At 40.8% G+C, this 27852-nt stretch overlaps 1 protein-coding gene across 1 annotated transcript in view; it reads right to left on the reverse strand.

Annotated features, from left to right (window-relative positions):
• Nucleotides 1–652: 652 nt before the first annotated feature.
• The window catches only part of LOC126997946 (heparan sulfate 2-O-sulfotransferase 1-like), a 38912-nt gene continuing 11712 nt past the window's right edge, over nucleotides 653–27852 (reverse strand). The window contains exons 2-10 of the mRNA XM_050859202.1: nucleotides 22820–22953; nucleotides 20422–20807; nucleotides 17701–17786; nucleotides 16918–17056; nucleotides 15277–15374; nucleotides 11899–12056; nucleotides 9411–9490; nucleotides 6756–6904; nucleotides 653–1954 (exon numbers count right to left, since the gene is read on the reverse strand). Of these exons, the coding sequence (XP_050715159.1) occupies nucleotides 1894–1954; nucleotides 6756–6904; nucleotides 9411–9490; nucleotides 11899–12056; nucleotides 15277–15374; nucleotides 16918–17056; nucleotides 17701–17786; nucleotides 20422–20807; nucleotides 22820–22953 (1291 nt within the window). The 3' untranslated portion in view covers nucleotides 653–1893. The remainder of the gene's footprint in view (nucleotides 1955–6755; nucleotides 6905–9410; nucleotides 9491–11898; nucleotides 12057–15276; nucleotides 15375–16917; nucleotides 17057–17700; nucleotides 17787–20421; nucleotides 20808–22819; nucleotides 22954–27852) is intronic.

The raw sequence follows: 27852 nt of genomic DNA on the forward strand, positions 1-27852 counted from the left end.
CTCCCCTCTTCAAGATGCAGGGATCCCATAGGCTTTTCTATCTATCTATATCTCCAACGCCTTGCTCCCACGCAGGAACTTCCCTCCAGGGGGTGGCAGCAGCATAAGTGTCTCCATCTCTCCCTGTTCTGGCACTCCCTCTCAGCACATTCAATCCTGCTACTTCCAACTCTCACTCCCATAGGCTTTTCCCTGCACTTGCCATAGGCAGCAGGCTCACCTGATGCTGATGCATAAAGGGAGCTCCTGTGTGGTTAGTTCCCCAACAAAACAAGGTGGGGGATGCAACCCTGACCTCTTTCATTTTTTTTGCCTAAGTAAAGTTTTATATGGAGGGGTTGCAGGCTCTACCCCTACCAATTCAGATCAGGGATTGGACTGATTCCTGCCCGTGGCCAGGGACACAGAACCCCTGAGAAGACAAATCCCCCGGCCACCCACCTAGTTTGGTACTGTGAAATGACTGAACTTTCACACTCTAATGGTACTGGTACAATACAGAACACTTACTAATGACATAACTGCTGGTTTCCTGTTTCACTGAAGTTGTGCTTTAAGACCTTTTAATGACATCACCTTCCTTTGTCCTTGGTCACTGGTCACTACACTGCAAGCACACAAAACACATCAAATGCAGCAAGAAAAATAAGAGTACTTGCTTATTGTGTTTATTTAGTGTTAAAATTTTCATCTATAACATAACTAACCCAATAAGTATGACTGAAAAACTTGATCGATGCATCAAATAAGCTGTTAACAAGACTTATATCTAAAAATAGATAAATAAATAAATTAAATTTAAGCGCAGACTTATTTTAAGATTCTGGTGCAGTGCTGAGCCTCAACCATTTTCACAAGAGCTCAGGAGTGAGTAACAAAAAATGAGATGGGACAAACAGGGCATGGCTCAGGCCTCTAAAACCTTACGAGGCACATCACCTAAATCAGGACGCAACAAAACTTGACTTGATAGACGGATGTGATTACTTGGTGGCTCAAATAACAAATGATTGGCAAACATGTCCCATTCCCAGGGGAAGAGGGACTGGCAAAAAATTATTACATTCATACAAAAAAGCACTTGCAGTTGTACTATAATACGTGTCTATGGAACAAGTGATATATGTGATGTACTTTGTAGCAGCTCAGTAATAGTATATATGCTGAGTGGAAGAAAACTGGATGGCCTGGTACAAATCCAACCCGTTTGGCTGGCTTGCTTAAACTATGGAATGTATCAATCCTACCTGCACTAACAATGGTTGCATTAGTATGTAGTACCTGTCGACCAGTGGTATATACACAGTCATATATGTACATGCGGTGTCAGCTTTCTAACATTTCCTACAAAACTAGTATATCCATTACCTGTGAACTCTTATCCATGAAACACTAGAGTATGTGGTTCAGGTTCAGATAATCCCTTACATGTCTAATGGTGTGGGTGGGAGGGCTGTTATGAGATGATACAAAACACTTCCCAAGTCCTGCAGAACTTATGATCATGCAAAACATTTGTACAAACATGGATGATATTTACACAAAACCATTGATCTTGCCATTGGAAAAATACTATCAACCTTACATTGCTAATACCTATGGAATAATCACACATTGCTGAACAGACAAGTCCCTCTGTGGCTGGCCGATACTGTGACACACCAATTGAGAATACTTGATAGATGAGACTCCAACACGGACAGCTGACCTACCAGCTAGAGAGTGAACAAGACACGGTGATCACTAAATGCCACACAAGACGGTAGTACACCTCGACTCATAGCACCAAGAGGATGAGTTATAAAGAGAGATAAGTTCACTAGTATAAGGCAGTCAGTACCCTATGTGTTGGCTACATCAGGAGGAAGCTACACACTAACACTACAAGTCCTCTCAGCAGACCACTACTCCTGCGTGGTCCTTTGTTTTCGCTGAGTTCTTGCATGGCTCCACCCTGTTGGAGATGAAGGAACATTATCCAATCACTAATATCTACAGGTCAGTGGCTTACCTAAAAAAGTGCTAATGATTAGTTATGTCATTTTCCCTCCAGTCTTGTAGAAAGTTAATGAGGGCCTGGGGAGAGGTCTGGGCCATAAACTGTTATACACTGCAGCTTCTTAAACCTTACTGGTGTTGGACTGCTATTTGGAGTGTTACACTTTGTCAACTGATAAACTTATCCTGAAATAAATAGAACATAATTATTAAATATCACTATTTAAACAATAAAAAGCTTTACACTGCTAAGTCCAATACAGCCTAATGAAGGAAAGCCATAAAAGAGAAATGTATGTTCCAGCATATGACTCGTTTATTCAATAGTTGTAAAGGTTATGTAAACTGAAAATGTTTGCACTTCCATTTTGTATTATTTTTGTGTAGATCAAGATGAGCATTCCTCTTTACTAGACAAACCAGTCTAATCATGTGTTCATTGGATCTGTGAATTACTTCAGCTGACAAGAAAACAAAGAAATGCTCATTCAACATATGTATTAAATCAAAGGATCATTCATTTTCTATATAAAACCTTATTTTATACCACAGCTTTTCTTTTATTTTACAAATGTTTCTTGAACAAAACATATAACTGGCAGATTTTTCATGTTAGCTTTTAAACATACACAAATTAATGAATTACACACTACAAAACCCCACTGTGATGGATGCCCCCATGAACTAATTGTTGAGTGGCAACACTGCAACCCAGACTACCAGGATGGACCATGAAGGCAATGTAAAGCTATCAGTCACACCAGCGCAGTGGCACACCCATCTCCCTATGCCTCCTGTGTGAAGTGTTTTCAGTGTTTGCATCAAATGGAACTTCTCTTCATTCCTATAGTCATATTATGGGTCAAGTTGAGCATTCTTATCAAATGAATCAACAGAAAATATATATAACTCATGCCCTGAAATAATAAACATTATTCTTTTATATAATATTCCTCCATCACAATGTTCCATAGCATTACCAAACAAAATACTTTTATACACAGAAATATTCGTGTAAAAATTGAGTCGTTAAAACTAATACTAAGAGGGTTAACTTTTACATATACATATACCAGTTTCCTGGGGCTTAGATTCATTCTTTAAACATGCTAACATACCCTCAGAGATAGACTTTTACACGAGTATATGTGGTACACACAGACACACACATTCAATAATTTTACTAACTTGTACCTGTATTTTGAGCCCACTCATGCTTTTCTACCTAAGGTGCCTGATATGTTCATGTGTACTCTGCCCATCTCCTGAGCTGCCTGTCACCTCTCTTCACTTCCAGCAAACCTGCACAGCTGTCTGCCTCCAAGTTCATTAACAGAAAAACAAACCTTAAGCAAAAGAATCATCATAAAGCACTATATAATTGTGCGAAATTCATTTTAAAATATTTCTTTTTTTTTTCTTTGTCTTGACAGCTTTTATCTATGTTTGTAATTATATGGTCTCTGTTTTGGGGATAAGACCAGCAGCCCTTCCTGCCATCATGAGATATCACTGGGGTTCAAAACACCTCACTCCGGCTTTTCACTTAAATGGCTTGATGCTCTAACCCATGGGATCACTGCATCCCTTTGGCTTCTACTTTTCTAGGGGGATAAATTTAATTCTCATTGGAACATATCATAGCTCTGGGGGATGGCCATTTACCTGAGACTGACTTACACAAATATGTAAGGTAAGCAAACATTATGGAAATTTAAGAAAACTAAAGTACTTGAAACTGAGCTGTAAAACACAACACTAACCCACAGAATATGAAAGTGCAGTCCTGAATATAATAAGGCAAAAAGTATCACTGAAAAAGGTCGTTTCAAAGGAGAAACTAAGTAGCAACATATGAAATGAGAAATCCATGGGGCAAACTGAGGTGTACATGTTTTGGAAGTGGGGAAAAAAAGCTTGATAAACATGATTAAAAATTAATCTGATAAAAATTGTTCAAAATAATTTACTCTCCACTAGACAGACAGATGTCTATATATAGATAGCAAAGTGTGACAAAATTATAAATAATATTCAAATTACGATAACGATAGTAATAACAATTGTGCACAAAATAGGAGATTTCAATTCAATACTCAAGATTGATCTGATAAACACAATAAAGCTAACACAATACACTCATATCACAATAAAGCAAATAAAAATTGTAACAAAACATAATATCAGAGGCTACTTGAGTTCACACTATCAAATTTTTGCATTGATTCCTATTTTTCCTGCACCTCAGCATACTTTGAGGCTTCATGTGTGCTGGTGTGTGTCAGCTTTGTTCTCCTGAGTGTGGCTCTATTCTGCTCAATACTTAATGTCCGTTCAAGCCCAGGATCTGTAGGCCCTTTTAAACAACCTTAATCTCGGTTGAGTTTTTCCCTACCAGTTTCTTTCAAATTACCATTTTCATATCAATGTTTAGTTTTTTTTGTTTTCTTCCAACATTACCCACACCTTTACTTGCCACTCTGCAATACTTACACAAGCAAATTATCATTATCTACATTTTAAAATTCCTGCTGACAGCTATTTATTATTATCAGAGGACGTATCCACATGATCCATAATTTAGTGACCCACCTGACGCAGAAAGCCTAACTTAATTGTGGGGTTCCTTTTCAGCTGACTCATCATGGGTTTGATCCCTTGCACTGGAAAATCTATTTCCCTTTCTGGGGTAGACCAACTTCTCAAGTGTTTCGAGACACTGAGATAATGTATAATCAAGTAGATTCATGTTACCCCCCCCCCCCCGCCCCCATTACAATAAGGGTACAAATGAATGTAAGCACTTATGATATATCATAAGATTATGAACACCTTAACCACATACCAAGTCTGGACATTGGTGAGCCTCATGTGGATCCTTAAGTGGTAAGCAAGTACATAAAGCAAGTAATCTCTCTGCACATGAGAAAATAATGACAGTAAATGCAATGCCATTATATATGTTAAGTAACTAAGAGTCACATCACAAGATGAATCTTCAACTATTCAAGTGTCAATATCCTTAATACCTTTCAGCCTCAGTGTTGCCTCTTATATTCATACTAGTTACATAAAATAACTTGATCTGGGACACACCATTACAAAACTTTCATAAAAAAGTTTAGAGCTAAATAAATAAATGGCTAAAAAGTTCAATTTGGAAACGAGGCTATACTTACAACAACAGAATTATCAAAGTACACTAGAAACCTAAGGGTAGCCTCTGGTCAAGGTTCTTATCTATATGTATAAAAATAGTTTCATATAAATAAATGGGGTGCTCCTATAAAAAAAAAAATAATAATAAAATAAAATAAATGAAGTACACACAGAAATAAAGAACAAAAATCAGCTCAAACTACAAGAAACAGAGGAGGACATGCATTCCTCTCCCTGTAGTCCACCACTAACCAGGAAGGAACTAAGGGATTCCTTGAGGTACCAGTGACTGCATTAGAGTAGGGCATGTTTCCCAATCCATGTACACCATTCCAGTAAGTACTCAGTCAGGAAAATCAAATGACTAAAAAAAATTGGCCTGAGGCTAAAATTCAAATACTATAAAAAGTATTAGTCTTTACTTTGATATTTATTCATTTTCATGCCTCAGTAAATTTTCCAGTACCTAGCTTTTCCTCATGATCTTCCTTATATCGTCCCCCCTGAGTCAGGGGTTATTGCATTTTTTTAAATTTAAGAGCCAGTTTCACAGTCCAACACAGTACTTGTAAGCACCCTAACCAAACTATGCAATCCTATATAATCCATAAGGGTCAGGTTTTCTAATCAGCAGCTAATTCTTAAGACTTCATGTATAACTTCCACAAATTTGTTACATTAGATCTGGAAGTAATTTTTGTACTTTCCTATTTGGTTTGGAAACCTACAAACCCGCGATGTTGTCTGTGGAACTGGTGTTTATTAATAAGACCAGACACCCTTCCTGATGTCACATGAAGTCACAGGGGATCAAACTACCTAACCCTGGCTCATCAAATACAAGGGGTTGAGGTTGGTATTGTCAGATGCTTCCGCCTCTCATCAACTATTTCCAAAGGCAAAAAAGGAGATCAATCGGATTTTAATGAGTTTTTTTAGGTTAATGGTAGAGGAAGGGCCAAACTACCACCAGGATCACAGAACTACCCAAGGAAATGACCAAAACTCATATGAAAGTCGTGAGCTTGGGCATCAAAATGTTTGAAAATATGGCCCTGAGGCTCATAACCCACTCAACCATGGCACCCCTGATGTGAGCAAAGGGATGGTGTATACAAATTGGGGAACATGTCTTATTTGGCTTAGGGTTGTTCTGGGTGAAGGTTCCAGATCTAAGTCTCACCGGTGCATCTCGCTGGCAGCCTCATCACACGTATACAGCCCTGGTAAGGCACTTAGAAGGGCGGGCCACAAGCTACATGACATAGATACTTACCTTTGACACACCAATTGAACCGTGAGTTACTGGTGTTCAGAGGTGTGTGTGTGTGTGTGTGTGTGTGTGTGTGTGTGTGTGTGTGTGTGTGTGCTCTCAACTATTCTTAATTGTATAGAATTGAGTCGACCTTCTAATATCCCGTATTGTGTGTGCATGTGTGTGCGTGCGTGTGTGTGTGTGTGTGTGTGTGTGTGTGTGTTTCTGGCCTGAAAATACATACATGGCAGGTCTGTTATTTAGAATGAGTTCGGGTGGGAGTCAACTTATCACCTACAGTAGCACCATCTATGCTCCCTGAACCACTACTTCCACTACTTAACTTTTCCTGGGCTTAATTTTGCCATACACAAAGTTCTGCCCTCGGTCCACCAGTCCTTCCCCCGACGCACTCTCCATCAATGTCTTCTTGCGGATGAAGTGGAAGTGGTCGAGGGCGAAGTTGTAAAATTCATTCTCCAGCCTCCAGACCTGAAAAAATAAAGGAGAGGGGGCTTGTCTTTTGTGCATGTTTGAAGTAGCTGAGTCTCCTCCTACTGAAAGGAATTTACTAGAGGCATATCAAGACACCTCTGAAACTTAATTTGACTATACTTAGCCATCCTTTTTGCTTATGTAAGATCAGTATATGGTTATTTTTTCATTTTCACAAATAAAGGTCTTGGCCTGTATTAACCCTTTCGATGCTAAATCCTCACAGCGAGGACTAGCGTAACTTGCCGGTGGTGCTAAATCCTCGCTGCGAGTTCCAGTCACACTCAAATTGCTCGCGTGTGAGAGTGTTCCAACACTATTTCTCACCCCACAGCATTGCCAATTCAGTGGGTTTTCCAGTAAATTTGGTGGAAAATTATATCAGCCTAGCGCGGAAGTTTTTTTTTTTTTTTTTTTACAACAAAGGAGGCAGCTCAAGAGCGCAAAAAAAAGAAAACAATGAAAAAAAAAAAGCCTGCTACTTGCTGCTCCCAAAAAAGAATTAAAAGAGGTGGCCGAAATAAAAATCAATTTCGGGAGGAGAGGTGTCCTGATACCCTCCTCTTGAAAGAGTTCAAGTCGTAGGCAGGAGGAAATACAGATGAAGGAAGGTTGTTCCAGAGTTTACCAGCGTGAGGGATGAAAGAGTGAAGATGCTGGTTAACTCTTGCATAAGGGGTTTGGACAGTGGAGGGATGGGCATGAGTAGAAAGTCGTGTGCAGCGGGGCCGCAGGAGGGGGGGAGGCATGCAGTTAGCAAGTTCAGAAGAACAGTCAGCGTGGAAATATCAATAGAAGATAGAAAGAGGAGCAACATCGCGGCGGAATTTAAGAGGTAGAAGGCTATCAGTAGGAAGAGGAGAGCTGATGAGACGAAGAGCCTTAGACTCCACTCTGTCCAGAAGAGCTGTGTGAGTGGAGCCCCCCCACATGTGAGATGCATACTCCATACAAGGGTGGACAAGGCCCCTGTATATGGATAGCAACTGCGCGGGGGAGAAGAACTGGCGGAGACGATACAGAACGCCCAACCTCGAGGAAGCTGATTTAGCAAGAGAGGAGATATGAAGTTTCCAGTTGAGATTTTGAGTTAAGGATAGACCGAGGATGTTTAGTGTTGAAGGTGACAGCTGAGTGTTGTCGAAAAATAGGGGATAGGTGTTTGGAAGATTGTGTCGAGTTGATAGGTGGAGAAATTGAGTTTTTGAGGCATTGAAGGACACAAGGTTCCTTCTGCCCCAATCGGAAATGATAGCAAGGTCTGAGGTTAAGCGTTCTTCAGCCACCAGTCTGGAGTCGTGTACTTCCTGTGTTGATGGTCTTCTATTGAAAGAGGTTGAATAATGCAGAGTGGAGTCGTTGGCATATGAGTGGACAGGACAGTTTGTTATGGAAAGAAGATCATTGATGAATAACAGGAAGAGAGTGGGTGATAGGACAGAGCCCTGTGGAACGCCACTGTTGATAGGTTTAGGGGAAGAGCAGTGACCGTCTACCACCACAGAGATAGAACGGCCGGAAAGGAAACTGGATAAAGGAACAGAGAGAGGGATAGAATCCGAAAGAGGGCAGTTTAGAAAGCAAAGACTGGTGCCAGACTCTATCGAAGGCTTTTATTTTGTCTAACGCAACAGAGAAAGTTTCACCGAAACGGCTATGAGAGGATGACCAAGAGTCAGTTAAGAGAGCAAGAAGATCGCCAGTAGAACGCCCCTTGCGAAATCCATACTGGCGATCAGATAGAAGGTTGGAAGTGGAAAGGTGATTTTGAATCTTCCGGTTAAGGATTGATTCAATCAATCCTTAACCGATTCAATCAAGATTGTTGTCCAATAAAGCGGCATTTTTGCATAGCTTCACCTATCACCTGACTGATTCTTTGACCAAATAGTTGTAAATTTTGCAGTTGGCAATACTACCTTGCCAGCAGTACATGAAGAGATCTCCGCAGTTGCCTCAATATGGCTGACCGTTGTACATGCACTGATGTAAGTGTTCATAGGCAACACCCCCTGAACATGCCTGTACATTTGCAGAAGAGGCATACATAACTGACTGCTATAGATCTGGGCCTCCTCTTTCCAATGGTGGTTTTGTTTTTTAGGTGTGATGAATAGTTTTTGAGATACAGAGGTTAAAAGAGACCCCCCTCCCTCCACTGTCCTGCCCGAGTGCGCCAGGGGGGATAGTTGCATCCCTCGCCATGCGCAACGATAGGGTTAAAGGAAGGGTTGAGGGATATTAAGCTTTAAAGAGAAAGGAATAGACACAGAGAGGAATGACTGGATGGTGGAAATAGCAACATTCCAATCATACATTCTATTTGACTGTACTGACCTAGTATTGTCAACAATCATAAAAATTACAATCATTATATGATTAATTACTTAGTCTGATGCTTTAGTGCTTATTCTGCTATTAGAAATGTTAGAGTTCTAATGTAAATAATACTTTAGACATGTAGTTAAATGTTTTCAACACAATCACACAAAAAAAATCACACCTTTGTATTTTGTAGCTTGGCCACTGTCTCCTCTGACGGTATTATCTTCTTCGTAGTTTTTCTGATGTGCGACTTAGTTCCTGAAACATGAAATACGTGGAAATAGAGGAACAAACCCTTTCCCAACACTGCAATGCCAACTCTAACACTACATCATTAGTATGAACATGTAAGAAGCATCTTTATTTATGCCACCCACTAGATTTTTCCACAATAATTACTATGACACTAAACTTATCCAGTGTTCCTGATCTACTAAACTACCAAATCCAGAGCATATATTATACCACCCCTATATAAAAAAAAAAATAAATAAATAAAAAAAAAATAAAAACACCAGCACCACTAATGAGTTGGGGTCACGCACTAAGGGCCGCTTTCACAGTCACGTTTGTTTGTGTTGATCGTTACCAATGAGCGGCGATCGCCACTACCAACAAGAAATCTGCTTTCACAGTCGTCTTTCGCGGCGCTGTTTGTTTGCGTCAGTACCAGAGACTGGAACCTCTGGTGACGGAGCTCTGGTAGCCGCGGGGGCTCCCCAATGGAGCTTACCAATGACATTAATTAGTAAATGATACAAATTCTTGCTCTCAAATGGTTATATTATTTCTTTAAATAGATGTGAAAAAATATTAAACAATACAGCAACATGTTGCACAGCTTCAATGGTAATATGAGAAAAAAATAGAAGAATTTGAATGACATGAACTCACTTCACCTGCTGACCAGTAAACGTCCTGCTGAGAATTTCAATTTGATTGATTGAATTTGATTGAAATTGTTGCAAAAGTACACAACAAAGAAGAAGGGAGGACTTTAATACTTGTCACCTTTATTCACCTGTTATGCCTTCTTTGTCAAACTCGTATTATTCTAGTTAGCCTAATATGTATGCATAGGGCATATATATATATATATATATATATATATATATATATATATATATATATATATATATATATATATATATATATATATATATATATATATATATATATATATATATATATATATATATATATATATAGACTTATATATATATATATATATATATATATATATATATATATATATATATATATATATAATGAAATCAGCCCTATTAAGTAAAGAATAAATGTGAAGTCTGATAAATAAGTGTGAATAATGAATAACTGTAATTGATGTTGGTGAAGAGTTTGTCTTGCTGACATCTGCTAATATAAGAGAACTTTAATTTAATACTTCTCACCATTATCTCACCTTTTCCGCCTAGGAAATATTAGGCTATCAGCAGATTTGAGGGGTGTATCAGCGAGACACTCCACATTTTTTAATTATATTTATTCTTCACAGTTACTCTTTATGTTTATTCTTCACGTTTACTTTATGTACGTTTATTTTTCATACTACTCCTTCATAATCCTCCGCTCAGCTGATGTAATGTCGACATTTCCCACCGCTCCGGCATACCAACACTGCCGAATAACGTGCCTTCGTCTGGTCATGATCGTCACCACGCTGGTAGTCGCCGATACCACGAAAACAGCGACTGTGAAAGCAGCCCTAAGTAAGGGGCCAAGTGGGGAGGTGGTGGTTGAGTGGTTAGCATGCTGGCACCACATCCAGGAGGATGCGGGTTCGAGTCCTGCCCGCTGCCACAGATGGGATTTTTCAGTCACCACCGAGTGGCCTAAGACTACCCACATGCTGTCCTGAAGACCACCTATCAACCTGGACTCTAGATTCTCTCTCTAAAGAGACTTAAAGATGAGATCGGGGTGTAGCACGACCCAAGCAAGATAGCGTCACTATAAACACTTGCCTGCGCCACAACGGGCTGGAGCTGACCATCAGGCCCCACCAAGAAATCCTACTGGTGGAAAAAAAAAAAAAAACAAAAAAAAAAACAAGAAAGAAAACTGGAGCTATGGGCCTTGCACAAAGAGAAGTTAAACATTCAACATCATCATCTCTGTCCTACAGATGGAACCCAACAACCTTTTCTTAGTCCTAAGTTTGAGGGTCTGTACTTACTTTTCTGACAAAGAATGGAAAAGAAAAACTTAAAGGTTTGGGAATACTCTATAGCTGTGTGTGGCTTGAGAGCTCATGCCCATTCCATTAGCCCTTGAACATGTGGTGGGTGAAAATCCATTACCCCAGGTCACAGGGCAAGTACAACATCTAGGTTTTGACATTTTACCTTCCCCAGGTACCCATTAATCAACCAGTCTGAATGGGGGATGAATAGCTGGGTGGGCTGCCCGCCAATGCCCGGGCAGGGATTCAAACCCCAGGCCTGTAGATTTGTAGACATGGAATAACCACTAAACCACAGAGGCATGTAGATTAGAATGAAGTTAAATGGGCAAGTTTTGGAAAAAGGAGAAAAGAGAAATCTAATAAATAACCCCTCATGAATAGACAGGAATGAAACCACAAAGGGGAGGCTGCTGCAAAGGCTACCTCCCTGACCCTGAACAGAACAGCACCAGCAGCCCACCTGAGACGTAGAGGTCAAGGGCACCCCTGAACAAGCGGGGCAGTGAGTACTCCAGCATGGCCACAAAATCCTCCAGCTCCTCCGTCACCCCCACCAGAAAGTAGTTGCGGACCAGGTTGTGTTTGGCCATCTCCAGTGCCCAGGAGGACCCCGGCACCCTGCAGGTAAAGGTGAGCTGGTGAAGGACTCACTCCTAAGACAAAGGGAACTAGAGATGCAAACATAGAAAGAATAGTGATTATTCATCATCTTCAGCCATTACTAGTTCACTCTTGGACAAAGGCCTTTCCCAACATTCTCCACCTCTGTCTTATTCAGAGGTGGGCACTCGCTATTTTTTTGTTAGTCCGCAATTCGCAATTCCGCTAACTTTGTTGGGCATTCTGCTAATCGCTAACCCGCAAACTTTCCAGCTTCGCCGGTCCACTATTGCAAATTTGCTAATGCTAACACTAATAAATTTTTTTAGTCCACTAATAAAGTCTACAACAGTCTGCTAACCATTTTTTTAGTCCGCTAACCCTTTATTGGTATTAAAAACATAATTTCCAATAAAATTACCTTACAATTTATATACAGGTAACTCTCGATTTACGTGAGTTTGGTTTACGCGTTTTTTAAATAACGCGGGGTCGAAAATCCAAATAAATGTTTAATTTACATGTTTTTTCACTTATACGCGATATTTTATGGAGTGGCCACCAGATGTCTCACGCAACTGGACTCACACGGCGCCGCGGCCACACAGCAGAGCTCAGTTCTTCCTGCGCGCCACTTGAACAAAAATACAGTACCCACGCTGCCACGCTATTCAACAATAAGGGTGGGCAGGTACCGGTACCAGTACCGGTACTAACGGTACCTGTACCAGACTGCTCGGTACCGGTACCAATACTAGCCAGCCGCTCATGGTGTCCCTCATTTCTTCCTCACATGAGTGAGGCTGAGACTGAGTGCCTGAGTGGATATCTCGGTGATATGGATATTCTCTCTCTCTCTCTCTCTCTCTCCACTGAACGAAGTGAATAAGCATATTATTCCCACCATCACCCGTAGGTTATGACAGACAACTAGGCAAGACACAATTCACACGGTTCTGGTGACACGCGGCATGCAGCTGTTTGTTGTATGGGTGTGGTTGTGTGGTTTGTAAACAATGCAAATGGCGGCCGGGCTGGTATTGCGTGAAATAACTCCTCGTACAAGACTCATGATGTACAGTTTCTGATATCATATTTACCCCATTATTCTCACTAATATTAATAATTAATAATCAACACATGGATATTTTTTTCAAATATGATTTTTTATGTAGCTTGTACTGCTCCTTAGTCATACAATCTTAAGCCACCTGTGACATCAAGATCAAGATCACACAAATGGTGCCCGACGGAAAAACGGGATAACAGCAGGGCATGGGCGATCCTCCACCGATTTAATTTTTGTATAGTAGTTATTAGATCGCCCTGTATTCTATGGTAACATATTATAAGACAGCTATGGACTATGAAGGATTATAAACAATAATAAAGGTAAGTTTGCCGTTGTTATTGGATAAGACAAAAAACAGACCCTTAAAAACACCCCAAAGCAGAAAAAAAATCATTAAAAATTTGTACATTCGGCGTATTACGCGCAGGGCTAAACTTTCAGGCATTTTTTATGTGAAAAAGGTGCGCGCTATTCGCCGAAAAATACGGTATTTATTTTTCGACAGAAACCTACCTCTTGTTTGATTTACATCGTTTTTGATTTACGTGACCTCTTCAAGGACGCAATACTCGCGTAAATCGAGTTACCTGTATAAAAAATCTTCCATTTTAAAATGTAAATCACTGTGAAAATATCAAAATAAATCAAATACAAATACTGCAAGGAATACGTCTCTAAAACTCAGGGCGAGTTAATGTAAACTGCCTCCCACGTAGGCCACGCAGGACAGGACGGCTGCGCAACAGACAGTTCTTGAATATTCCTGCCCTCACAACCTGTGCAGCCTGCCGCCTGCGTGCTGCGCAGACTGGCTGCGCATCAGACAGATCTAGAATAGGATGGCCAGATTTCTGGACGTGAAATCCAGGACGCTTAAAAAAAAAAAAAAAAAAAAAAAAAAAAAATCCTGGGACAGTGCATGAAATCAGGGACATTTCCGGAACGAACCATTAAAATCTGAGACTGTCCTGAAAAATCCGGGACATCTGGCCACCCTAATCTAGAAGTTTCTCCACACTTTCAAGAATATTCTTGAATTTCCCGGAAATTTCACTGTTGCCGTTTTTTTAAAGTTTGCGTTAGTGGACTATAATTTTGGCATTCCACTAACTGCAAATCCACTAATATTTCAAATTTTCTGCTAACACTATTCCGCAAATTTTTTGTTAGTCCGCTACTAGCAGATTAGCGATTAGCGGACTTAAATTGCGGAATGCCCACCTTTGGTCTTATTTTAGTGTACTCCATTCTGCTCTGCCAAAGACTCTATTTCATTGTTCCTCAAGGTCCTCTGCTGCCCTAACTACTATACAATTTCCGGGTTGCCACCCTAACTTTAGTTATCCATCTGTTATCAGTTCTACACATAGTACTACATGCCTAACTCCAGAAGGAAATTTCATTATTAAAAGATAAGACTACTTGGTACTTGTTTTGAAGAGCTCCATACATGTTTGTGTGTATCTAGCTTGTTCTCCTAATGATGGTTTTCCAGGAAGCCATCACAGGGAATGGGAACATTCTCCTACAGCTGTATGACCTCACTGGCACCAACCCCTTTAATGATGGGGATAAAAGATTATGCAAGGTAGGGTTGTCCACTTCCCTGAGCCAAGAAGTGCCAGCCACATACATTACACACAATACACAATCTATTCTCAGGGGTAGTTTACAGCAGCCTGACAACACATCCTTTAATTTATGGGTGCCTTCCTTGCTACCATGCCCAGAAAATCCATAGGGTGGCTTCAGAGACACAGGCTGGAGTGTGATGTCTGAGGGTCACTCTTTGAAGTCTTAGTCCCTTGCCTTGAACTCCAGCATTTGATGCACTAAATTTTACATGATCGTCTACAACTTATTTTTCTAATATTACCACTCACTCATTCCTTTATCTCTTGAATTTAAATTACCAATATTGACACAGCATAACCTAATCTATTCTAATTTATGAATAAACTAATTTTACATGGCTGACCCCTTAGTTTTCTTTCTTTTACTTCACAATCCTTCCATTATCCCTTCTATTTCACTCACAACTATTAACATAACAATGCTTCTCTATACATAACTTATCATAATCAAGCTTAAAATTTATGTGGCCTTTGCTGTCTAGTGCTAGGATATTAAACATAACACTCCAGAAGAAAATGCAGACAGCCTTACCAGCACTCTGCATAGTGTCCACAGAAGAAGGGAATCTGCATCCACAGGTGGGTGGTGGAGCAGTCCTGGTGCTGGATGGCTACACACTCATCCAGGGTCTGCAGCAACAAGAAAAGAAAATTGCTCAGACCACAGACTGACTCTAGGCAGGCTAACTTGTCAATCAGTAGGGGTATACACCAGGCCACCCTGTGATGTCACACCCGCGGTTTTCTCCGGGCAAGTCTCTGTGCAGACTCCCTTCTCATCCCAAGTACCCCATGGTAGGATCTATTCCTATTCTATTTTTTTTTGCAGTAGATGAAACAGTTCAAGGAAAAAAAAAAAAAAAATCCCACAACTCACTGCTCCTAAAAAAGAGTCGAGAGGAGTGGCCGAAAGATAGGTCAATTTCGGGAGGAGAGGTGTCCTGATACCCTCCTCTTGAAAGAGTTCAAGTCGTAGGCAGGAGGAAATACAGATGAAGGAACATTGTTACACCACTACTGACTTGCTGAAGTTACAAACTCTGTGCGTGTCCCCTTGTCCTCCACTCAGGATTGTCTCTTACAGAAACAACAGGTGAGCAGGGTCAGGTAGTGTGCCACATGCCTGTACAGCTGGAGTTGGGATTCATGGATTATGCAGTCAATAGGTCACGATCCAGTCTCAATAAGTAATGGCCAATTTGACATAGTCATTTCAGCAATATCCCATGACTCTGCATAGGTACTCATTAACCAAGGCATCAATCTACCCCTTCAAGTCACTACTCAGTGTCACTGTCCCTGTCTCACAATCACAGAGTAGGACATGGAGCACAATGAACTTGAAGATCCTTATCCTTCTGCACAGATATCGACAGTGCCATATATTTGTGCTGAGTGAGTCCATAACACCGCCAAGCCAATCTACTGCAAGACCTTGACAAGACACACTATTGTGCTCCACTATGTTTCCAAGGTATGTGAATTTCCAAGATATGAATGTCCTCGCCACAAGCATGAACGTACTGTACTGTTTCATCTAATAAGCCTCCAAACACCTATACCTTGATATTGGCCCAGGAGGGCTGAAGTCTCAAGGGCTTCACCTCCTCCAGCAGTGCCTCCAGAACTATCACTAGAACCTTCAATGACTCCATAAGGACTAATGCATCATCAGCAAGAAGATTGGTGACCTTGGTATTGCTAACAGATGCTCCACAGTGACTCTGATCCACATCTCTACCTAATACCCAGTCCATACAGGGGCAAGAACATAGCCCTGCCTCACTCTCATGTTCAAGGGAAAAAAGTTGGACATACTTCACAGTACTCTCAATCCCAGGGTACAGACCCCAGGCCCCGAACTTATTACCAACTGCAAATGTTCACCTAACAATGCTTGTAGTTAAGTTTCCTTTTGTGTATGTAACCACTGAAAGCTGGGAGCAAAAAGGTTCTAAATCCTCATCATTGAAGCAAGACAGCTTTTGGTTTCTATCTCATTCTTTGATGAATTTTTTTCTTTTTTTTCTCTTTTTGTCTGCTGTCTGCTGGTCTCTCTTCCTTCACCATCTTGTAACCTCCGTTTGGGAGGACACTCTAGGGCCTCAAGTTATAAACTTAATGGATGAAACAGAAAACCATTCCCCCATTCTCCCTCTCTTTTGTTCCTTACCATCTTGTCCCCCATCTTCTTGAGCACACGCTGGGGCCTCAGATCATCCCCATAGCGGATGAAATAGTAGTGGGATACCAGGCGGTCCAGTGGCTTGCGGATGACATTGATGTACAGAGGCTGAATCTTCACCCCAAATCTGCAGGATGAGTGAGATGCAGTGAGAGGGAGAGGCATGATGAAAGGTGAAGTGGTGAAAAAGGGTGTTGAGATGAATAGGTGATGGAGTGATGTGATGAGGGATGTTGGTAGTATGAGGGAGAGCTGTGCAGGAAACAACAATGCGGTGAGGGATAAGATGAAGAGAGGATGCTGTGGAGAATAGAATGAAGATGTGTGAGAAAGATGTAAGTGATAAAGAAGGGCGTTGCGATAAAAAGTGATAATGTAGGGGAGAGAACAGGTGTGAGGGAAAGTGTGTGGTGAGGGAGGGCACTTATTGGGAAAATGCTGTGGTAAGGGGAAAGTGAAGCAGTAAGGGTAAATGGGTAGTGAAAGCCGTGAGATAAAGGAAGAATGATGTGGTTAGGGGAGAGTGAAGCTGTGAGGGGTAATGAGTGTGATGAGGGAGGGCATTCAGATAAAGGAAAATGCTGTGGTAAGGGAAGAGAGCAGCTGTGAGGGGAAATGGATATGATATGGGAGAGCACTGAGACAGAGGCAGAAAACTGTGGTGAGGGGGAGTCAAGCTCTGTGGAGGAAGATGCTGTGAAGTCAAGAGGGAGGCATAAGGAGAGGAGGGTGATTGGGACAGCTTAGAGACATCAATAGGAGTCTTTTTACCTGTTAAAATCAAGGTAGCCCAAATGACCGTGGTATATGGCTGGCTTCTTCTCCTCCCAGTTTGAGACATTGTAGACAAATCGCATCTGTAGAGAAAACAAAATATTTAAGATATATATCCCACTTTATTTTGTATTATTCATGAGTGTGTTTTTCATTTTGTTCAACTCCAAGTCTGCTTCTTTTTACCATAAAAGGAAGATAATAAAATTACTTAAACAAGTGACCACAAAAATTCTAGACAGCCATTTGGTATTAGTATGATACTGAAAAGGACTTGTATTTAAAAGTGATATGCAGCTTAGGTGACTGAACAGGTGTGGAAGAAATTAAGTGTATAAGTTACATCTGTGCCACAAAAAGAGAAAGGACACAATATTTTAGCATATTTAAGTATAAAGCCTAAATATGAGATTACAAAAACACATATATCTGACAATGCAACAGATTTAATTGCAGGAAGATGTGTGAGCATTGTGATAAACACACATCTAATCTTAAGTTGCTACTGAATTGAAAGAATGAGTACCGTCAACTGGGATGAATTCGGACTCGGCGCGAATTCGGAAGTTTCAGAAAAAATAGTTATCCTGGTTAATATATCATGAACAAATAATCATATCAGTGATCTGTTTGTACTCATGTGTTCGTTATTAATGTCTTTTTCTTTCAGGCTATAGAGTTTTATTATATGATAGGATATGTTCTAAACACAGCTTAAAAAACAAAGACGTAAAAAAAATTGAAAATTTTGCAACTTGTACAAACTTTCTTTGGCAGAGACACTGTTGAATAGATGCAGGAATATCTTTGGTGCTCAGCTGTACTCCCACAAATAGTGAGAAAGTACAAAGTAAGTTATTGAAAATTACTTCAATCGTTTTTACATAATTAGATATTTAATGAAATTTTTGGAATTTTAATTCAAAATGGCGTCATTTCGAACAGGGGGGATAATGGAGGAAAAACTGGGGCAAATTCGTCGTCCTCATCTTGCTCTTTTCTGTGTCTGAAGACGGATGTGAGGAGAGGGGGAGGAGAAATGAAAGGAAGGTTGGAGAGAGGGAGAGTTGGAGGGGAAGGAGGAAAGAGCCATCATGGGAGAGACTCATCAGTGCGTGTGTCAAGGAGTGTCAACCCCGCCCGGAGGTGACGAGGCACCGCTGTGATATGAGTGATGCTTTCTCCCTCTACCTTCCTCTTTCTCCCTCCAGCATTTGTTTATTCACTAATGTAAGACTATGCAATGAAATCGGTAGTGGATTAGGGGGGTGAGAGGGGACGAAGGGAGGGGAGGGGAGTGGGTAAGGGGGCTTGGAGAGAGGGTTTGGATTGAAGGGGGATGTGAAGTCGTAATAGAGGAGGGGGTGAGAGAGGGGTAACGAGTGTAGGGAAGGAAGGGTGTCATAGTAGTAGTTTAGGGCTAAGGGAATGAAGGCTGAATATGAAAGGGGTTAAGGGAATGAGGTGAAGGGGTTGGTAGGTGGTCAGCCCTCGAGTGGGGTGAGTGGGTGTGATCAAGGCAGTCCGACACGACACTTTGACGAGGAGACATACCCTGGGGTGCTGCCAGGACCTTGGGGTTGGGGGTGAAGGGGGAGAGTATGTGGAGCTATTGAAGTGCATACGCAGGTGAGGTAAAGGGGGGCAGGGAGGGAGGGAGGGAAGGGTGAAGCATGTGGAAAATGGTGTGAAGGAAATCTATGAAGGTGACATTCCAGTGACGCCACATTCGGTGGCATGTGGAGTAAAATAAATAAATAAATAAAATAATAGACATACAATATGTCCAGTATATGTGAAGTAAACAGGTAATATAACGGCCTTGCAGGGAACATAGTCGTTCCAGCTAACAGTAGGGTTGCACTGCCTTGGTGTTTAATTGAGTGAAAACTACAAGTGGCTAGAAATACTCGATTCCTCATATGGGTCTGGTCTGACCACGTGGCCGCCATGCAGCTTGGCCCGTCTGCAGACCTCGCCTTCCCGTCTGTGTGGCTGCCTGCTCGTACGCATAAAAACATTTTTTTTAAAACCTAAAACTGTCCGAATTAACCTCATATACGTCCGAGAATATACTGGGATTCAAGGGTAGTTCTCCAAACACATTTTCTATGACTGCCTGCCTTCAGTGCAGGCATCCGGAATGACCCCAAATCGGGTTAGATTCGGACACCCTTTCGTATATTTATGAAAAATTTATATGAAAGATTTTAAATATCACAGTACTATGAGTCGATACCCCAGTGGACCAGCCTCACATACAATACTTAACATCACAAGTTGACCTAAAATTTAAATTAGAATTCACACACACACACACACACAAAAAAAAAAAAATAAATAAATAAATAAATAAATAAATAAATAAATATATAAATAAATAAAAAAATTGTCCAAATTCACCCCAGTTGACGGTACACAAAACCGACAACAAAGAGACATAATTGTGTAAGGAAGATGTGTGTGGATTAAATTAGCATTAACACACACATCTAATCTCAGGTTGTCTGAGGTGAAAAAACAATTGTAAAGACCTTCTGGAATCTTAATACCCTTATTTTTTTGTGTGTAGCTTTGTGTACCATGTGGATAAAACAGTGGGAAAGATGCATAAGTAAAACAACTGCATAAAACACAAACAAATGACTAGTTTCTTTTAGTGTAATAAAAACCTTAGAATGATATTTAACCATTCAACCTGTGTCCTCATCAACTTGCCTGGTCTGTGAGGGAGAGCGTGGGGTTCTTCTTGGTGGTGTTGACGTTGATCACACTGAACTTGTTCCTGGAGCAGAGGTCGTAGGCGAGGCCAATGAAGGAGGTGGAGCCCGTCTTGGGGATGCGGTTGTAGATCACCACCAGACTCTCCAGATCCAGGCCCTTGTTGTTCATCATGCCACCACCACCACTGCCACCTCTTCCCCGGCCTCCCTTGCCCTTGCCACCCCCCTTGCCTCGCCCTGAGTTGTTATTGTTATTGTTGTTGTTGTTGTTGATAAAGTTGTTATTGTTGTTGTAGTTGTTGTTATTGTTGTTGTTGTTACTGCTGCTGCTACCACTGCTTTCTTGCCCCAGAAGTGCCCCTCCCATCTGCAGTTCCATGGCTGAAGAAGTGAAGCATTGTTAGTACTTTGTTTCCTTGAGATAAACCATTTCTATCCCATCAACTATGCACACATCCATGCCATTTATGCATATCTCCTAAACAGTTACTTCATCCACAGCATCAGTACAATTTAACTATGACTTCATACATGGAATCAAATCACATCTCTTTAACTGTGACCTCATTATACTGAATCAAAATATATCTCCTTAATGTAACCAAGCAATACAAGCATGACGCTAACTCAAGACTTCCCAGGACCAAAGGGAGGGGTGTTAAATGCAGGGGTGTGGAGTTGGAGTCGGAGTCGGTGGAGTCGGCTACTTTTGGCCGGAGTTGGAGTCGGAGTCGGTAAAAGTTAGTGATGTACCGATGTATCGGTATCGGTGGTATCGGCACATTTTAAGAGTATCGGTATCGGCTGATTTCTGCCGATACTTGAAGGAGTTTTGTACGTCGCATGTCACTCGTTGCAAATAATTTTGTTCAACAGAAATTGGATTTTCTAATTTGTTGAAAAAATATTAGTCCATTCCAAACTATGGAATTTCCCGTGATTTAATTTTCGTCACTTTAAACGATAAGACTCATATTACTTTGAATACAAATATATAATACTTGGTATACAGTATAGCCTCTGGTACCGCGGACGTGTACAATACAGGTTTAGTAGCTTCGGCGCGGGATTGGCGGAACCCCTTTACTTGCCTGCCTCAGTCAGTCAGACGGTTGCCCCGCAACGGGGCACGCTGCAAGGGCTGCCTAAATGTAGTACGGCAATTAAGGTAAAGCTAACCTTGCTGAGTCAACTAGACCTCACGAGGCACCTCCTCCCTCGCCCCTTGTCGAAACTCATGGGGTTGGGTGTTAACACTTGGGTTAACCATGCACTGCTGCCTTGCCGCGCCGTATAGGGTTAATATGCGGTTCCATAGTGCAGTGGTCAGCACGTCTGGCTACGGATCTATGGACACCTTTTTTCAGGCCACCACTGGTTACTTTTTTTTCTTCCCTTCTATGGTGGAAAAAATAGTGTTTTTTTTTCTTAACATTTGATATTGCCTTTTAGCTGCTGGAATTGTTGTATAAAAAAAATTAATGCACAGGTATCAGTATTGGTCAAATATTGGGGTACTGGTATCGGTATCAGTCAAAATTTTGGTATCGGTACATCCCTAGTAAAAATACCCCCGACTCCGACTCCTTAACGCAATCATTTATCGTGTAGATAATGTAGTTGTGAAGGTTTTCCTTTTACATTATCTAGATCAATGTTGTCCAAACTGGGGTCCGCGTACCCCTGGGGGTACGTGGAAAGACGATGAACACACACACACACACACACACACACACACTAAAGAAACTTCCCATGTTCTATGAAGGAAAAGAGAGAGGGAGGGACGGGCACCTTTATGAAGGACGCGTAATATACGTGTACCTAAATATAATATAATATAATATAATATAATATAAATATAACATAATATAGGTAATTGAGTTTCATCAGCCATGGGGGGGTACGTAACAGTAGGAGAAGGTAATAAAGGGTACAATAGGCGAAAAAGTTTGGACAGCATTGATCTAGATGTTGTCTATAAAGAGTACATGTAATTTGGATGTAAATACATGTAAGAAAAAGGACCTTAAGAGACTACTGGCACTACAGGCGGCATCTAAAAAAAAAAAAAAAAAAAAAAAAAAAAATGCAGTATAAGGGGAGGGGCATGGGGGCTGGAGTTGGAGTCGGAGTTGCAACTTTAAAATTTCCTGGAGTTGGAGTCGGAAAATTTTTACTCCGACTCCACACCCCTGGTTAAATGGGACAACTATGCACCCAGCCATGACATTAACTCTCAAGACAGTACAGGGGCATAAAAGAGGGCATTAAGGGAGAACAGTTATGTATACCATTCATGTTAAAGGGGAATAATTATGAACCCATCTATAACAACTCCAGTCTACACAGAGGGGCATCATGGGGCATGTTAGTGGGGATGATGAAGTACTCACAGTGAGTCTCAATGTAGTTCCTCAGTGTGCAGACCTCCTTGGCCAGGTGGAGGTACATGAGCAGCACAACACTGCTCACTCCCACCAGCAGCAGCACCAGCACCTTGGAGGCTGGCAGCCGCGAGGTCGTCATACTGCGGTGCAAGGGGTTAGGTGAGGGCTGTGGTGTGGGAGAAGTCAGACAAAATTATGTTGGGTCTGTTTGTCCTTCAGACTGGTGTGTGATATGCATGCACTGGAGCTTTACTTTCAGTGTATGTGCAAGGCTGTACCACTGACCTAACCCTGACAGTTGGTATCGAGTGAGGAAGTGGGAATCATCATGACATTTCAAAACAGGAAGGAAAAATTAAGTAAGTATTCAAAAGGGAACAGCATCCTCAACTCTTAACATCTCTCATTTTTGTCTTTCACTTTCAATACTTTTAGTTTCTCAAATACAAACTATGAGAAATATTACATTGCAATTCAAGTGCTTAGGTACGCATCCTTACAACATCAACAAAGAGTAATGTGATTCAATGTACTATTAATGATACACTGCTGGAAGAATGACTTGATCCATAACATGATAATTCCTTTCACTGGCCACTTCAGCACAACATAGGCCTATAAATGGTTATGGTTTAAGAGCATAAACAGGTGTAAGCTATCACCTTTTAGAGTACAACTCTTAAACAAAAGTGTGATAATAATTAACCATATGAAGTAGGATGAAAGGAAATGGTGAAATTAAGCAGTTCAGGATGTGGAGGATGAAAGGATGCTGCAGCTGGACAAGAAATATGAGCACTCTTAGAGGCAGGACTGAGAAAAAAAATATACTATGCAAGACAATGTGACTAAGGGAAAGAACCAGATTGACACTTTTAGGGAGAAAAATGCCACTTTTAGAGGAAGAATGACAACATATTTTAAAGGAAGAAGAACAACACTTGGGGTAAAAAGCAGAATGACACTTTTAGGGAAAGAATGACACTTTTAGGGGAAGAAAAGAAGAACACCACTTCACAATCCAGCTAACTAACTTTTCACTTTAAAAATCTCTTTACCCATAAGCTCATCCTGTTGCTGCCACATTTGATAGTGACGTTTCAAGATAATGTGGTTTGTTTCTAGAGTTATCATTTCCTGTCTTCACTCTGTATCAACATCCTATCATTGTTTCTCTCGTTCATCCCCTCACATAGCATTTACTAACAAGTGTTCCTGTGCATAGTGGTAACTTCTGTAATTCCTCCCTTTTCTTGCAATATTTTTTATTATAGATTTTCATTACCATTAAATTGCACTCATATTACTTAAATGGAACTGGTAAAAGCTTATATATACATGGATCTGTTCAAACCACGTCATCCTTAAATTTTACCAATATAAACCCACACCAGGGTGACGATAAAGTCCTTTAGTGGAGAAAAAATTGTTGCTGCTCATAGCAACGGGTAAAAATTAGAGATTCCAATGAGCCACTTGCATTAGGAAAAACTTGTATCAAGAAAAAAACTACCTTCAATAATCAAGTAGTTGCATAAATATAAGTTAAAATAAATTATCATACTTTATTCTGACATAATTTTTGCACCCCAGTTCAACTTCCCGGCGTTTGTGATATGAGTACTGGCCGGAGCGATGCACAGGTATTAGCAAATATATCCAACCTATGCCCAACCTCTACCTTCTGTATTGATTCCTGGTACAGTACCGGCATAGTTAAGAAGATTGATTTGCTTCGTAGGTATGCCTGCCTCATCTCGATCCTTTCTTCTTTTCAACTGTATCACTTTCCTAATCTTCTCACTTCAATGAACTATATTTAGCACTCAAACTCTTATTATTTACCTATGAAAGCCAGGCAGGTGAGAAAAATCCGTGTAAGAAAATACTATTAATGCTTGAAATATTTACCCTGCCTAACACTACTCTTTACCTTTAGAGCATGACAGGTAAGAAACAGCTAGGTGATTGAACACTGTAATGGGTCACTAAAATCCAAAGTGCCACCCTTTTGCAGAACGTTGAATAATATAATGGTCATGTAATATTTCCAAAATGTTAGATATGATGACTAAAATTTTACAAAATCTTAGTTAACACAGCAAAATGTATGTAACTATCACATCAAGAAACAATGTTGTTTGACATCTTAACCTAATAAACAACACCGTATTACTGCTAAAATGGTAACCTATCACTGCTGAGAATAGTAACCAATCACAGCTTAATAAATCAAGAATTATTTATAAACTAACAGAACCTCAACTTAACCTAATGCATAGTAACTTACTGCCACCAAAATATTTACCTATTGCCACTAATTAGAGTAGTAACCCCCATCTTCGCTAAGGATTGTAACCTATCTCTGCTAAAATAATGACCCATCTCCGCTAACATAGTAACGAATCTCCGCTAAGGATTGTAACCTATCTCTGCTAAAATAGTAACCTACCTTTGCTAACATAGTAACCAATCTCCGCTAAGGATTGTAACCTATCTCTGCTAAAATAGTAACCTACCTTTGCTAACATAGTAACCAATCTCCGCTAAGGATTGTAACCTATCTCTGCTAAAATAGTAACCTATCTTTGCTAAGCATGGTAACCTGTCTCCTCTAAAGTAGTAACCTGTCCCAACTAAGGATTGTAACCTATCCCCACTAAGGATTCTAACCTATCTCCGTTAAGGATTGTAACCAGTCACCGCTAAGAATTGCAAACTATCTCCGCTAACATGGTAACCAATCACCGCTAAGGATTGTAACCTAGCTCCACTAAAAAAGTAACCTATCTCTGCTAAACCAGTACCTAACCCATCAATGCAGATTACTTCATGACATTCCACAACATACCTGACACTTTGAACTTTAGCATGACCACACAACAGAATATAGGTAAAAATGGCACAAGTGAAAAAATAGGAAAAAATGGCACAAGTGAAAAAATAGGAAAAAATGGCACAAGTGAAAAAATAGGAAAAAATGGCACACCACACCACACAACAGCCCTGCCTAGGCCTACTAAGCCCGTAGTGCAACACAGGTGAGAACATCAGACAATAAATCCAGGTGAAAGGGTGGAGACACAGCCCAGCAACACCACACAATAGGAGACAAGAGTTAAACGAGGCACCAGGCACACTGCACACCCACTCCACAGTAATGAGAGTCTTTGTCTTCATAAATTACCAAAACTTCATTCTCTGCCACACGGGGAGCTAAACACAGGTAGACAGACAGGTAGACAGCCAGGCCCACACCTCCCCCAGCCACCTCTCATCCCAGGACCACTCATCACCTCCTTACTAACGCATTATCTTATCAGCGTCGTGAATTAAAAGCTCGACAAGGGAGAATCTTGGGTGAATCTTGACCCCCTGAGCAGCCCAAGGGAGAGGGAGGTCCAGGGGTGTGTGTGTTCGGCCGTCCCCCGGGGGTGGCAATGGCTGGCCCTTGGTTAATTGGTGCTCTAGGTCTTTAGGTGTGTGTTGGTGCCTGTGGGTGCTCGTGGGGCAGGAGGGGCAGGGTGTAATTCTCACGTGAGGTCCCGGGAGTCAGGTGCTGTGCCGCCCCTCAAGGAACATGGCCGCGGAGTGAGTGTGTTGCCAGGTGTGAGTGTGTGTGTGTGTGTGTGTTGTGCTCTTCCTGTTCCTAATTACCTGGGGTTTGTTCCTTACTTGTGGTCTGTTCCTTCTTTTCTTTAGGTTCTTTATAGTAACGTGATTTGTAGTTCCTCATGTGACTTAATTCATAACCGGTAATTTGTTCTACACCAACTTGATTTATTTATTCCTAACTGTTACTGATTTGTTGTTCCTTACTTGTGATTTGTTGTTCATTCAGATTTGGAACAAACTATTTATAGGAACTAACGTGTTTTGTTATTCCATACTTGTGATTTATTAACTGTTCCTAATTAACTCGATTTGCTGTTCATCAATTGTAATTGATTCATAACTTAATTATTCATTTAGTCTTTATCTGTGATTTGTTCGATATCTGACACAATCCTTACTTGCGAGTTGTTGACTTACTATCATTCATTCCTCAGTTTAGATTTGTTCCTAACTTTTGATTTGTTATTCCTTACGTGTGATAGCTAGCCTATTATTCCTAACTTTTAATTTACTCCTAACATAATTCCTTCCTAACCCATGATTTCTTCCTAACCTAGCTATTATTTATCATTCATAACGATCAGTTCTTAACACGATTTATATTCCTAACCTGTGATTTATTCCTCGTGATTTGATTTAATCCTGATTAACTCCTGATTCGTTCCAAGCTTGATTAATCATTTCTGACTTGTGAACTGATACTATAAGTATTCCTTAACTTTCGCTGCATGCAAGATGAAAGGCCCTTGTATTAACGTACGACTCTTCACTCAACACACAGGCTCAAGCACTTTCTCATTTAGTGTCTGGGCCAGGGGTTCCCAACCTTTTTGTTCCTCTGTACCCCTTGGGCATTTTCTAGGTTCCCGTGTACCCTTAAAAAAAGTAGGATAAAAAAACAAAAGTGCAATATTTTGATATTATTTTGTATGAAATCTGTGTGTAGACTGATGATATAATTTAAATAATAGTTTTGCTTACTAAAATGAGGAAATTGAAAACAACAACAACATTGTGCAATTTGAATGCAGATTACAACACCATGTATTCTACAGCAGTGGTTATTCTCTCGGACCCAATGTACCCCCTGAAAAGTGCAAATGTACCACTGGGGGTACATATGTACCCCAGGTTGGGAACCCCTGGTCTAGACTCTAGAAGGAAGGAAAGCCGGCTGATGTATACGCCATGCACACAGATGTTAGGGCTATAAAAGGCAGACAAGCTGGGCACGTTTTAAGAGTCTGTCCGTCATCATCTCAAACTTTGGGGCTCAGTGCCCGGCACACACACACACACATTTGGCAAGGCTATCGTCGAGGTTGTGTGTATGTCTATGGGTAGTTTTATGAGCCTAGTGATAGTTTGACAATTTTTCTTCATCGTCAATGTGAAAACACTAGAGAGCCCGACTAATCTTCATT

This window comes from Eriocheir sinensis, chromosome 13 (genome assembly GCF_024679095.1).
Source record: "Eriocheir sinensis breed Jianghai 21 chromosome 13, ASM2467909v1, whole genome shotgun sequence".
Taxonomy (NCBI): domain Eukaryota; kingdom Metazoa; phylum Arthropoda; class Malacostraca; order Decapoda; family Varunidae; genus Eriocheir; species Eriocheir sinensis.